The sequence below is a fragment of the Neoarius graeffei genome, chromosome 7, assembly GCF_027579695.1.
Source record: "Neoarius graeffei isolate fNeoGra1 chromosome 7, fNeoGra1.pri, whole genome shotgun sequence".
Classification (NCBI taxonomy): Eukaryota; Metazoa; Chordata; class Actinopteri; order Siluriformes; family Ariidae; genus Neoarius; species Neoarius graeffei.
The window spans coordinates 87945999-87960696 of NC_083575.1; the positions used below are offsets into that span (position 1 = coordinate 87945999).

Genomic DNA, 14698 nt, shown 5'->3' on the forward strand with positions numbered 1-14698 from the left:
ATATTTATCTCACAAACATTTTCTGGTTGCCATATTTCTATGCCGTATCCTCATCCCTTGTGGACCCCGTCTTCAGAAACACTGTCCTCTCAAACTGATCCAATAATGGTTGCTTTGTCTCTTGACAAAAGAAAGAAGTTTGTGTACATAGTCGGCTCTTTTTCCAGGCTGCTAGCTTCTGATATTTGCTTTGCTCCTCGGAGTCGGAATGTGACTTTTGACTGGGACGGCTCCCCCGAGCCAGTCACCATGACGACCTAGGCCTCAGATTATGATGGCAGGCTGATGAACGGCATTCTGATCAACACTTTGCAACATGAGCACATCAGACAGAACCATCAATTCCTTGCTAGGTCCTTGGTCAGGATGAACAAATGCACTGAATAGTTTGATGTTTTCTTTTCTTCTGGCTAACCTGAATCAAACGTTTGATCAGCAAATACACAATGAATAAAACTCTTGGGTGGATGTTGATATAGGAAAGTAATCAACATCATGAAACATCTGTGAAACGGTTTAGATCCTGTTATAGCAGCTATAAACACTCGTCTCCTCACCAACCTGTCTTTTTTTAGGGCCCGAGCACCGGAGGTGTGTGGTTTCTGGTGTTCAGTGGAGGGCGCTGCACTGAGATGCAAGGCCCTATGGTTTTCCTAAGGATTCTTTTTATTATTATTGGGTGGCACGGTGGTGTAGTGGTTAGCGCTGTCGCCTCACAGCAAGAAGGTCCAGGTTCGAGCCCCATGGCCGGCGAGGGCCTTTCTGTGTGGAGTTTGCATGTTGTCCGCGTGGGTTTCCTCCGGGTGCTCCGGTTTCCCCCACAGTCCAGAGACATGCAGGTTAGGTTAACTGGTGACTCTAAATTGACCGTGAGTGTGAATGGTTGTCTGTGTCTATGTGTCAGCCCTGTGATGACCTGGCGACTTGTCCAGGGTGTACCCCGCCTTTCGCCCATAGTCAGCTGGGATAGGCTCCAGCTTGCCTGCAACCCTGTAGAAGGATAAAGCAGCTAGAGATAATGAGATGAGATTATTATTGTTATTATTATTGTTGTTTTTTTCTTCTTTTTCTTCAAGACTTGGCCATTATTGAGGTGGTTCCCATGGGCAAAAACTCATGAAATTTGGTACAAACATCAGTCCTGGCCACTGCTACTCAGAGATAGATGTGTTCGGGGGACTCCATAGCACCCCCACATGTCACTGAGACTTTTGCCCGGTATATAGTTTCATCTATCTGTGTCAAAATTGGTAGGTGTGTGGGGTGCCCCAAGATGAACAGAATTGTAATGTACATTGTATTAGTCATACTCAACAGGAAAGGAGTTATTTTTGGTTTTGTGTGTTTTGACAAGTGTTACATTTTGACATACTCTTCCTAGGCAGTTTGTTGGATTCATGCTAGATTTGGTATATCACAGGTGCCTGGGGCCTTCATCACCACTTGCGGCTATACTTCTCTCTTAAAGTTGATAAGACAAAAAAAGTGCAGCTTGTCAACCACAAAGCAACATCCTCCACCGTGTCACTCTTATCAGCTGCTCATTAATTTGACAGACTCTGTGTCGATAGCTACCAAATTCCACAATTTCCTGACTTGATACCAAATTAATAAGGAATTGCAGGACACAATGACCAGGAAGGTAGAAAATTTCACCTGTTTGACTTGGCTGTGGAATCTTAATTAAGTTGTTGCCATGCTTCCAGATATGGAGGTTGAACTTCTGTGCCTCTTCCTGTTGGCCTCAGTGTTAACAGTCTCTGTAAGTAAAAACTTTGGTAATGCATTACATCAAGGTTGCCTTCAATAGTACTTACAAAATTATCACATTAATAAAACTTAAGGAATGCTAACAAAAAAACAAACAAACAAAAAAACCCCCAAGACCCACAGATTAGATTGAATTAATTACACTTTGACCATTGTTACCAGTATACCAGCATTATACAGAAGTTAATTGTCTTTTAATGCTAACTAATGGTGCAAATAATGTTAGTACCTTTGCACAGAAACTTTTAGGCAATGGATATTAATTCTAATCAATCATCCTGGGCTGACCCTGTATCCTGAGTGTACACACAAAGCCATTTTTGATGGTTTACATCTTTAAAGAATGTACATTTTTTAACTTTTGGTGTGTATGGAGATGCTGAGGTGGCATGGCAGTTGTTTTTCATAAGGTATTACTATTATGGCCAGGTTCTTGTCTGAACTGATAATTGCATAATCAATTTTTATTTGGCTAATTAGACACAAGGTATGCCACCACACTTGCCAGAGCAGTTGGGGGTTAGGTGCCTTGCTTAAGGGCACTTGAGCTAATCCTGCTGGTTCAGAGAATCAAACCAGTGACCCTTTGGCCCTTAAGCTGTTTCTCTAACCATTTGGCTATGGCTTCCCAAAAGGTATGACCATAAATTAATACAGAAAAGCCATGATTTAAACTTCTTGTGACCATGAGTTAAGTTTCTTAAGATTTACTGTATTTTGTAGCCACAAAATACTTAACTCATAGCAACTGTTGTCATTTAAAATGAGTGAAACAAAAACTTTAAATCTATTGAATTGGACTGTTGTGACCTTGGAATGATCCATTAAGACATACTGGAGTCACTGGTATTTCAACATGGATGATTCATGAGTTTGCATCCCCTTAAGTGAATTCTGATAGACTATTTTTTTTTTACCCGTTCCCAACAAGAAATGAAATGGAGGCCAAATATTAAAGATGATTTCCAACAAATGACATTACATTACGTTAATGGCATTTAGCAGACACTCTTATCCAGAGTGACACACAACATACTTAGAGCAGCCTGGGGAGCAGTTGGGGGTTAGGTGCTTTGCTCAAGGGCACTTCAGCCATTCCTGCTGGTCCAGGGAATCGAACTGGTAACCTTTTGGTCCCCAAAAAAGATTTTAAGTCATGAACTTAAGTTCCACAGTTTGTGGCCACATCATCATACTTTGTGGCCATAACCTAACTAGTTGGTGGTTTTGACATATTAATTTGTGGCCTCAATATACATATTTGTGATAACACCTTGTTTGGTTCATATTTGCATGCTCATATTCAAGGTGCAGAGTGCTCCTCATGAGAAGCATGAGTCTCCTTCCAGATGGTCACAAAGTTCTGAGGAGAAGGTAATTTAGCCACAATACAATTTGGCAATGCACCATACTATCTATTATGTCTTAGGAATATATGCGTATATGTTCTTAATTCTTTTTCTTCCCCCAGAATGATGAGTATCCAAAGTTAAATGAGGTTCATGATTCTATTTTGCCAACATTCTTCCCCTTTGAGGCTAGTAGTCCAGAACCAGAGGAAGAGGAAATAAGGAAGGAGCTGTCAAATGGTGGAGATGGAACAGATGAAGTATATTCAGTAGATTTGGAGATGCCTGCTGAAGATGGGAGGAGCATTCCTGTGCTGCTGAGTGAAGAGATACTTGCTCAACTTATAAAGGCTTCTGAGGAAGAGCAGCATGATGTGGAGAAAGATGAGGAAGATGGTAATGAAGATGACATAGAAAGAATAGCAGATACAAATGAGGAGAGTGTGGAGATAATATTGGAGCCTAACAATGATGGAGAAGAACAGCAGCAAAAAGAGGAAGATTTGGAAGAAGAGGAGGTAGGGGGTAGCACAGAGTCAGAGATACCAGTGGATTTAGACTATACTGCTGACAGTATATCTACAGAAACTCGAAACACCAAGCTGGAGGAGAATAAACCTTTAACCATTAAGTTTGAAGATGAAGAAAAGATGGACAATGAACTTCCCACAGTCATGGAAGACTATGATACCAAGTCCAATCAAGATGATGACTATCCAGAAGATGAACATCAAGAAAAACCATTTGACCAAGGTATGTTTGCTGACACTCTCCAAGATGAGCAGATCCTTCCAGATCCTGAGATTGACCAAAGCAACACAGATGAAGACAAGGAGAGTATGGAGTTGGCAGAAAAGAAACTCTCTGAGGAAAAAGAGGGAGAGAAGGACACAAATGAAAATGGCAGCCATGCTCAAGGAAAACACAAGAGAATGAGAAAAGCACAGAGTGACCAGGCTTTGAGTGCTGAGGAAACCTCAGAGCATTCTCAAAACCAAGAGCCTGAGAAAGAAGCAGAAATCCGAGTCAATATGGTGCAAAGGAAGATGGGGAAATGGGTAAGATGGGATGGAAGATCATCAGACATCTTGAAATAAACATTTCAAATGCCACTGATTTGTTTGTCAAAAAATATGTTGAAAGAGAACAAAGGCATTCGGTTCAATTTTATTTAATTCAAATTTATCTGAATAGTAAAGCTCCAGGGCTGTTTGGTTTCCTTCAGGTTCTCCAGTTTCCTCCCACCTCCCTAGCTTTAGGAACAACATGCCAGTAGGTGGATTGGTTAAAATAAATTTGCCTCTAGGTATGCATGCATATTACTGCCTCACAATCAATGTTCCTGGAATAGGCTCCAAATCCATACCAACCAACCCAACCATGATGAAGCAGTTACTGAAAGTGAGTTCATGAGTGAGCACTTTTAACAAAAGACATTGTCACAAAGCAGCTTTACAGACATCTGAAGATTGATTTAGATCTTTAGGAAGTCCACAGGACAGTCTTTATGTTTGCAGCAGCAGTTCTTAGGTATAAGTCTACAGAGTCCAAGGTAAGATTGTCCAATGAAGCAAGTATGAGGTTTGGGCATAACCTTATTTTGGAAAGTGCAGATATTTAGGGTGTCCATGTGGGACCATCTTCAGCAGGACAAAAGTGAATCGCTTTGAGCTTCTGCACTTGTGATTCACTTTTGTACTGCTGGAGATGGTCCCACATGGACACCTCCAGGGACCAAAAACCTGGGCTTGATATGATGCTGGTGTCTGATCCCAAATCACTTCTACTGCTTTGGGATCAGACACCAGCATCATATCAAGCCCAGGTTTGAGAATATTCATTCTCAAAGACAATCCGTTCAAGGTGATTGTGAAACCATAGAAAATGGGGAGAACTTGGGATGGAGTTCTGGGTTGTATCTGCTTTCTGGTACACAGCCAGATCCCTGACTAAAGATTCTTAGGTAGGAATTGTTCAATAGTTGGAAAGTATAAGAAGTTATGTCAAAAAGGTGGGAGCTTAAAGCTAAGGTCTCATATAGCTGGAATCACTTCACAGTAGATGCCGGTAGGCAATTTTGAGCCTTCTGGACATCAACAGGCATGCATTCTGGGCCCTTCCACCAGAATATGTGAGAGCCAGGGAGCCACTTTGATAACTGGGAGGGCATGGCTTCCATCCCCGGAAAGTTTCGTTGTGTTGAAAATTGCCATGGGTGAATTTATCCGTCAGAACAGTGAATACATCTGTGAGCATCCTTGAGGCAAACATGAGCACCCTTGAGCATCCTTGACGCATATGTGAGGCTTATGTGGGCTACTGGGGGTTACCATAGCATTCTGTCGCAACCACTGAGCTCAAAATGTTCATGGAACAACATTCTACAGAAAGTGAAAAGTTTGCCTAGGAGGCATGGCTTATTTAATCTTGCCATGGCTATGCTATACTGCAGCCATGAAAACTGTACACACTGCAATCATTGCTGTAAGGCCATATGTCACTACTGCCATTGGTTTACTGGTGTTTTCTGTCGCTACTGTCACAGCTACCATGGCTTCATTTGCATATTTACTCAACCCAAATTTATGTGACGGATCACCCCCAAAATCTGCCAGAATGGCCATGGTAGCCCCAGCCACAGTTCTCACAGATCAACTGGCTATGTGAGACCTTAGCTTAAGTAATGGTCTGTCTTCCAAACCTCTCTTATTTCATAGCTTCATGAAACATGTACATCCATTTTGGAATTTCTGTAGAACTTCATACTGCAATAAGGTGCATAGCACTTCCTTTACATACATGTGACATTTTGAAGAGTATAGTTCAGATTTCAGTTAAGGTTTAATTTAGTTTTTTGCAACTTAATTTGTCTGTCATGTTCTCTATACAAAACCGTCTTGATGTCCCCAGGCTTCCCTACTAGGAATGAACCCTGTCCAGATCAGAGCTGCAGTGGATCTTTTCCCCAGAATCAGGCCAACAGCTCAAGCCAAATCCAGAACTGGAACTCATCCAGGACAGGAAGCTTCAATTGGTGGGTGTTTCAGAGTCATGTCTCTACAATGCACAGTGGCAGACCCTGATCAAGAATGTGCTGAGCTTGGATTTCTTTAATACACACTGCCACTCCACAGCTCATGGCTACCTAAACAAACTGTAGGCCATCTCAGACAGCTGGCTTAAGGAATCAATGATAGAGCTGGGTGGGTTTGTGCTCTGACCAAACTGGCAGATCCAAAAGAATGTAGGCTCTAAAAGGCATCCTCATCATAATACTGTAAAGGACATTAGATATGGCATGAGCTTTCACTTACAGGAAAACTTCCAGTACCTGGAAGTACAGTCTGTCAATATAACAATGTGGTATATGCCTCAAAACCTAGATGTAAGAGAAAAATTACACTAAAAATAATGTTCTTTGGGTCACTTTGGTTACCATCTCTAAAACAACACAAGCCCTTTTTATCTTTTTAGATTTCAGAGAAAATGTTTGTCCATGGGGCGGCACGGTGGTGTAGTGGTTAGCGCTGTCACCTCACAGCAAGAAGGTCCTGGGTTCGAGCCCCGGGGCCGGCGAGGGCCTTTCTGTGCGGAGTTTGCATGTTCTCCCCGTGTCCGCGTGGGTTTCCTCCGGGTGCTCCGGTTTCCCCCACAGTCCAAAGACATGCAGGTTAGGTTAACTGGTGACTCTAAATTGACCGTAGGTGTGAATGTGAGTGTGAATGGTTGTCTGTGTCTATGTGTCAGCCCTGTGATGACCTGGCGACTTGTCCAGGGTGTACCCCGCCTTTCGCCCGTAGTCAGCTGGGATAGGCTCCAGCTTGCCTGCGACCCTGTAGAACAGGATAAAGTGGCTAGAGATGATGAGATGAGACTTTCTGAAATAAAATATACAAACACACCGATCAGCCACAACATTATGACCACAGACAGGTGATGTGAATAATATTCACTGATTGATTATCTCATGACAATGGCACCTGTCAAGGGGTGGGATGTATTAGGCAGCAAGAGAACAGTCAGTTCTTGAAGTTGATGTGTTGGAAGCAGGAAAAATGGGTAAGCGTAAGGATCTGAGCGACTTTGACAAGGGCCAAATTGTGATGGCAAGATGACTGGGTCTGAGCATCTCCAAAATGGCACATCCTGTGGGGTGTTCCCAGTATGCAGTGGTTAGTACCTCCCAAAAGTGGTCCAAGGAAGGACAAGCAGTGAACCGGTGAGAGGGTCATGAGTGTTGAAGGCTCATTGAATCGCATGGGGCATGAAGGCTAGTCCATATGGTCCAATCTCACAAAAGAGCTACTGTAGCACAAACTGCTGAAAAAGTTAATGCTGGCTAAAACAGAAAGGTGTCATCATTAACTTTTTCAGCGGTTTGTGCTACAGCAGCTCTTCTGTGGGATTGGACCATATAGGCTAGCCTTCATGCCCCATGCGAATCACTGAGCCTTCGACACCCATGACCCTGTTGTCGGTTCACCGGTTGTCCTTCCTTGGAGCACTTTTGGTAGGTACTAACCACTGAATACCAAGAACACCCCACAAGATGTGCCATTTTGAAGATGCTCAGACCCAGTCATCTCGCCATCACAATTTGGCCCTTGTCAAAGTCGCTCAGATCCTTACACTTGCCCATTTTCCTGCTTTCAACACATCAACTTCAAGAACTGACTGTTCTCTTGCTGCCTAATGTATCCCACCCCTTGACCAGTGCCATTGTAATGAGATAATTGATGTTATTCACTTCTTCACCTGTCAGTTGTTATAATGTTATGGCTGTATACTTTGTGAAGTCTCTCTCAAGTAAGCTTCCCTGTTTCAAAAAGTCTGATCTCTGTGATAGCTTGTTCATGGTTTTTGAGTGTTGCTCCATCTAGTTTACTCTGTGTGAATATCACCTGACCCTTTGTCTGGTTTTAGGTATGATTTTGAGATTTGCCCTTGTCTGCCTGACTGCCTCATGATTTTCAGTAAACACCCTACTCTACCTCATACATGGCAAGTAAGATGAATATGCAGAGTTAATCAAGTATGCTTTTATTCTGGATTACACCTATAGAGTTAGTGTTTGTGTATCCGGAGTGCATTCCCAGAACACATTTTCGGCAGCGTTCCCTGGATAGACTCTGGAGCCATTAAAACTATGACCAGGATAAAACAGTAATTGAAGATGAATGAATGTCTGAAAGGCTGGACTTAAAGGGAAAATAATAGAGGTCTAAATCAGAACCTTGTGGAACACCATAGTGCACATTTTAGGCTCTGAAACTTGTCTATTTATGTTAACAAATTAATCCAAGGTTTCTTTTGTTGTTTTTGTTTTGTTTAAGCCAAACATGTTTTCAAGCCTGTCCAATAAAATGTTGCAGCTAGTGCTGCACTCAAGTCCAATCTGATACAAGCAGTAGGTCATTTACCTTTTTAACCAGTGCTCATTCTCCTCGTGCTTGTGGGAACCAGATTGAAATACAATAGTGTTAAAAAAAAACAGTTGATGGACAAACATCTCATCTCATCTCATTATCTCTAGCCGCTTTATCCTTCTACAGGGTCGCAGGCAAGCTGGAGCCTATCCCAGCTGACTACGGGCGAAAGGCGGGGTACACCCTGGACAAGTCGCCAGGTCATCACAGGGCTGACACATAGACACAGACAACCATTCACACTCACATTCACACCTACGGTCAATTTAGAGTCACCAGTTAACCTAACCTGCATGTCTTTGGACTGTGGGGGAAACCGGAGCACCCGGAGGAAACCCACGCGGACACGGGGAGAACATGCAAACTCCGCACAGAAAGGCCCTCGCCGGCCCTGGGGCTCGAACCCAGGACCTTCTTGCTGTGAGGCGACAGCGCTAACCACTACACCACCGTGCCGCCCCTTATTTCAGAAAGTCTGTGAATGGAAACTGGTATTTGTGATTAGTAATCTGAAGATAGGGGTCATGATGTGATATGGCTTGTGGTGTATTGGCTGACTGTGAATTCTGGGATATGGAATTCATGGTTGATTGCTTTGCTCAGCCTGCCTGGGATGCTCTTGTTTTATACCCAATCACGTGACTGACCTTTTTCCAGTTAATTGAATTATTATTATTATTATTATTATTATTATTATTATTATTATTATTTTTTTTTTAACATGACACAACTTTCTCAGTCTTTTATTGCCTCTGTCCCAAGTTTTTTGATATGTGTTGCTGGTGTCAAATTCAAAATGAGCATATATTAAAACAAACAAAATAATACATTTTACCAGTTTCAACATTTGATACATTGCCCTTCGCAATGAAATATAGAGCTCCCGTGACTTTCGCCACAATCTCTTTTTATTACCAATTTACACAGCATCCTAAATTTTTTGGAACTGGGGTTGTAAATGAGCCAGTTTGAATGTAAATGTTTTCATGTCCTATCCAGACTCATGTGAGAACTTCCACTGTAAGCGAGGGAAGACATGCAGGCTGAACGAGGAGAAGCAGCCCAGCTGTGTGTGTCAGGAACCTGCAGACTGTCCTCCACGTCTCAGAGAGTTTGACCATGTGAGTATTGCATTGTACAACGTTTGAGATCTCATCTCATCTCATTATCTCTAGCCGCTTTATCCTGTTCTACAGGGTCGCAGGCAAGCTGGAGCCTATCCCAGCTGACTACGGGCGAAAGGCGGGGTACACCCTGGACAAGTCGCCAGGTCATCACAGGGCCGACACATAGACACAGACAACCATTCACACTCACATTCACACCTACGCTCAATTTAGAGTCACCAGTTAACCTAACCTGCATGTCTTTGGACTGTGGGGGAAACCGGAGCACCCGGACATGGGGAGAACATGCAAACTCCGCACAGAAAGGCCCTCGCCAGCCACGGGGCTCGAACCCGGACCTTCTTGCTGTGAGGCGACAGTGCTAACAAACTACACCACGTTTGAGATCAATATTGTTAATAAGGATGTGTTCTTAAGGCCTGAGAATTATTTTGAGAAAAACATTCTGTTGGTTATTTGCCAGTTTTAGATTTCAAACCTCTGAGACAAACCCAGGACTTTTGTTTATTTACAAAACACTGACCTTGGGTAGTTACAGTACGTGAAGCGTCCTTTTGACCCATGTCTGGCGTTTCTAACCTTGATTCCACAGCCTTACTTGAAATGCTGATCTTTCTTTCTAGGTGTGTGGAACCGATAACCAGACCTATGACTCATCCTGCCAGCTTTTTGCCATCAAGTGCAGCCTTGAGGGCAGCAAGAAAGGTCACAGACTACATCTGGACTACACCGGCTCCTGCAAATGTAGGTCATCTCTTTACCTGCTGTGAACCTGGAGAAGCCTTGGCAGCCACATGATGTTAAATTCAAAGCACTGGTTACTTTATTGCAAAAACAGACATGACTCAAGGAGTGAAGGATTTAACATTTAGCGAATGAGTTCAAAGAAATGTTACATACTTTTTTGAATTACAAGCGTATTCTTTGAATGAAGGCCATTATGATTTTTTATTTATTGTTATGTGTGTGTGTGTGTGTGTGTGTGTGTGTGTGTGTGTGTCAGTTATTCCACCATGTCTGAAGACAGAACTGGTACATTTTCCGCTGCGTATGAGAGACTGGCTGAAGAATGTGCTGCTGCAGCTTTATGAACAAGACTTCCTTACAGCCAAGCAGAGATCCAGAGTGTGTATCCACGACCAGCCAAAAACCAACCAAACAAAAAAACCCTAACGATTAAATCTAAGCCATTAAAACTGTATCAAGTTTGACCTGAATGTTTGTAAAATTGTATATAATACTTCGAGTACCAGTAAACCATTAAATCCTGTGCTATAATAATATTTTTAAATACTGATAATATTCTTATGCTTATTTATTTCGATCATTATACTTTTGAAGTATATCACTAAAAATTGTGCCACAGCACTGTGATTGTTTTTTATTAATTTTCTATAACAGCAGCTTTTTATAATTTGCTTAGAGGTTACAGGAAGAAAGACAAGACAAAAATATACTTAACAATTATTCCATGAAATCGAGTCGTACATGAGCTGATAGCCGACGAGGCGCGTAGCACCGAGTCAGCTATAAGCCATGTACGATGAGATCGAGCGGAATAACTGTTTTATTCTGTCCACATTCACTGGATTTTGAGTAACAGAGCGTTTTTATTTAAATTTTTTTGCAAATTTGATCAATTAAAACTTTATACAAAACAGGTGACAAAATCATTTCCGCTTAGTCGGACTTCTTAAAAAACTATCGATGGCTGCACGAATTGACTTTCGTGTTGTTGTTGTTTTTTTTTTGTAGAAAGTGCCGTCTTCTTGTCGTGCCAAGGTATAGAATAGCTTTAGACATTTATTTAATTCTTCCTTGGACATTTCAGGTTTGTAATTTTTAAACTTTTTTGAGCTTTTGAACCAGAATCAAACAAACTGGCAAAATGACAGTAGCAATTTGTGGAAAATGCTGTAATAATAATTCTTGAAAAAAAAAGAAAGATACGCTCTTACCACCGAATACTTTCATTCCATATTTTGTTGCTTTTTTTTGTGGTTTTGTTTTTGAGTAGAGTTTTATTTCGTCCTCGGTTAGTTCAGCAACATGCTCCGCCATTTTGTTTTTCTCTATTCACAGTATATAAGCTGATATCCTAGTAGTCGAGTAGCCAATCAGAGCATACGATTGCTCATATTCAGTGAATGTGGATATAATAATAATAATAAAAAAAAAGATATGCAAGATATTAAAAAAAACAGAAAGAAAGAACAAAATAAACAGACAACAAAAATGCAATACTCATACAATGATCATGTACAGTAAATGTAAAAAAGGAGAGCAAAACTCCATCATCCCCCAGCTCTCGGTAAAGCAAGCAGGTGCCATCATGAGCACGGAAACTACCAACAGGCGCACACCACTACACCAGACAGGCCGACACAGGGTGGCACATACACAGGGGAAGCCAGGCGCCAACTCACAGCATTGTCCTCACTCTGCACTATAACTACCTCAGGCCACCTCTCCAGCAGTTCAGTGTCCATCTGGCCTCTACTACCGTTAACTGCCAAATGGCCCGCAGTGTACAGGACACAGTTGGTGCTCTGGGCATCGGCACCCTCCTCCAGGAGCATTAACAGTAGCTTTAAAAGCAGCTCTGGCTGGAGGCAAATCACAGGTTTATATTCATACGTTATCATTTCTATAGGCACAACTTACACAGGAAGTTGTCTGACAGACCCTTAACGTAATCTAAGATTAATAATGGACAGATTAAAAAAACCGTTGTTATTTAACAAAGAAACCGTCTGGAAGGAGTCTCTAGTCTCCGGTGCTTTGGAACCGTCAGAGTTACGCTGTTAAATTGTCCTCTACAGGAAAGTCTAATGATGGAATCAGTTTTCATCAGAGGAGAACCATCTTGGTCTTCAGAGAAGGCCCAAACATATCTGCATTTCAAATGCTTTATTTAACTTCTTTCATAATTTCATTCTAATTATTCTCTTCTAATTGGGCCTCATTTTCTATCAAATTTTCTTCAGAAATGAAAGGACAGAAATTACTGTCCTGAAAACATTAAAATCGAGTTATCCAATGAGATTTTTTCATTTTTGTTTGTTGTCTCTAGGCTGAGAAGAGTTTAGAGCTGGCTCACTCATTGGTTAGGACTTCATTACAGGGACAGAAGGCCATGGCAGTGTACGTTTATGTAGGAAGTGAAAGATGAATTAACCAATCAGATTTTGATTTATAGTGGGAGGGACAAAAAATTTATCGCCCTTGGCCTGCTCGAAGGCTAACGCTTGCTTAACCACGAGTCGGCACCATCAGCACAGCAGTGAAGTCACCTTCCAGCCGGTGTAGCGTTCATCAGTAGTGTTAATGAATGCTAATAAAGCAGTCAAGCCAGTGCTATAGAGAGCAAGTAGCACAGGCTAACGACCGAGAAACTAAGATTTCTGTCTCCAGACTCTTCTTCCACACTGCAAGTATTAATTTTCCTGTGTAATTTACTGAGTTACTTTTAAAATCAACATAGATAGCTACACACAACGGAGCGACCTGGCAGCCTGCCGCGAATCCCTTGCAAAATCCTTTGCCCTGTTGCTTTTTTGGTGTGTCTGGTTATGTTTTGGCTGAGCTCAAGTCCCAGCTCTAATAGTAATGGTTCACTACTCATTTTCATTATACTCTCTTATTCTTACTGATAGTGACTGAATGACCATTTATTGCTGTTAGAATGCAATTATAACAGGAACGGACTTGTTTTGTGGAATTTCTGCTTTTAAAGTCAAGAATTGTAATCATTGGAACATTGCTGTGGTATAAGAAGAATAATACACTTCCAGATGTTCTGTCATGTGCTGCTTTGTGATGTGGCCCGACACTGATTCTTTTACACTTATTTGAATGTTCCATCCTGTTTTAGTCCTTACTTATCTCCTGTCTGTGCTCTGGACTGGTCAGGTTCAGAAGATGTACGAGAATGAGAGGCGTCTCCATGCAGGCGATCATCCTGCCGAGCTCTTAGCTTTGGACTTTGAGAAGAACTACAACATGTATATCTATCCAGTGCATTGGCAGTTCGCACAAATAGACCAACATCCATCAGACAGGTGGGGTTATTTTTCCCTATGTAGAGTCAAATTAATCTGTACTCACCAGAGTTTTTGTTGTTTACTGCTAACATGAAAATGCCTTTTCAAATGTGTTTTTCAGTTTTTTTTTTTAATTTCACGTAGCACCTGTCTAATGGTTTATCTGCCCAGGTTCCTATCTCACTCTGAGCTTGCTCCTCTGCGTGCTCCTCTTGTTCCAATGGAGCACTGCACTTCAGTTTTCTTCCAAGAGTGTGATGCAGACAAGGACAAGCTGATCTCTTTCAGGGAGTGGTGCCAGTGTTTCGGCATCAAGGATGGTAAGATGCACCAAAGACCAAAATAATAACCGGTTTGTGTGACTGTTAATTTAGTTAACATTGTAGGAATTCCCATTATCAGACCTGCCACCCTTCCTGCCTTTAATCTACCGTAAAAGGTCCATCTTCACATCCTTGCAATGAAAACATATAGGCAAATTCAACCTATCAATTGAGAATGATGAACAATTATGTAACTCATTCGTTCATTAATTAACAATTATTTGCTGAAGGTGAAGTGAATATTGGTGGATAATAATTGAGACGAAGTCGAAGTTATTATTTAAATACAGTAATATTGCTGGTGTTGAGTGTAGACCCCGAAGCCGTTTGTTTTCAGGATAATGGCTGGCTGATGAAATTACTGGCTGGCTAGCTGACTCAGCCAAAACCTTAATGGCTGCTGCAGCCACCAAAATGTTTATGGCTACAAATGGCTGATACTGGACGTCACTGTGTGGCATATATCCGGGCGAACGGATCAAACAAATGGGGGGAATAAATAGCAAATTACCACAGGTCCCCTGGTCTCTTACTTCATTGTAAATATAAATCTAGCAAGATTGTAGTTCAATGCTAATAATAAGCTAATCTGGATTGTTCGAGGAAGGCATCTAGCTATCTACTCTCACTAGCAATGACCAGTGAAGGACTGACAGCTAT

The 14698-nt window shown here is 41.8% G+C and overlaps 1 protein-coding gene across 1 annotated transcript; it reads left to right on the top strand.

The window, feature by feature from the left end:
• The first annotated feature begins 1708 nt into the window (after positions 1-1708).
• On the top strand, positions 1709-14179 carry sparcl1 (SPARC-like 1). The gene is made up of 10 exons (XM_060925026.1): positions 1709-1762; positions 3079-3144; positions 3242-4177; positions 6030-6153; positions 9545-9666; positions 10296-10416; positions 10676-10797; positions 13585-13733; positions 13887-14035; positions 14118-14179. The coding sequence occupies exons 1-10, from the start codon at positions 1709-1711 to the stop codon at positions 14177-14179; spliced, it is 1905 nt and encodes a 634-aa protein (XP_060781009.1).
• Positions 14180-14698: the final 519 nt, after the last annotated feature.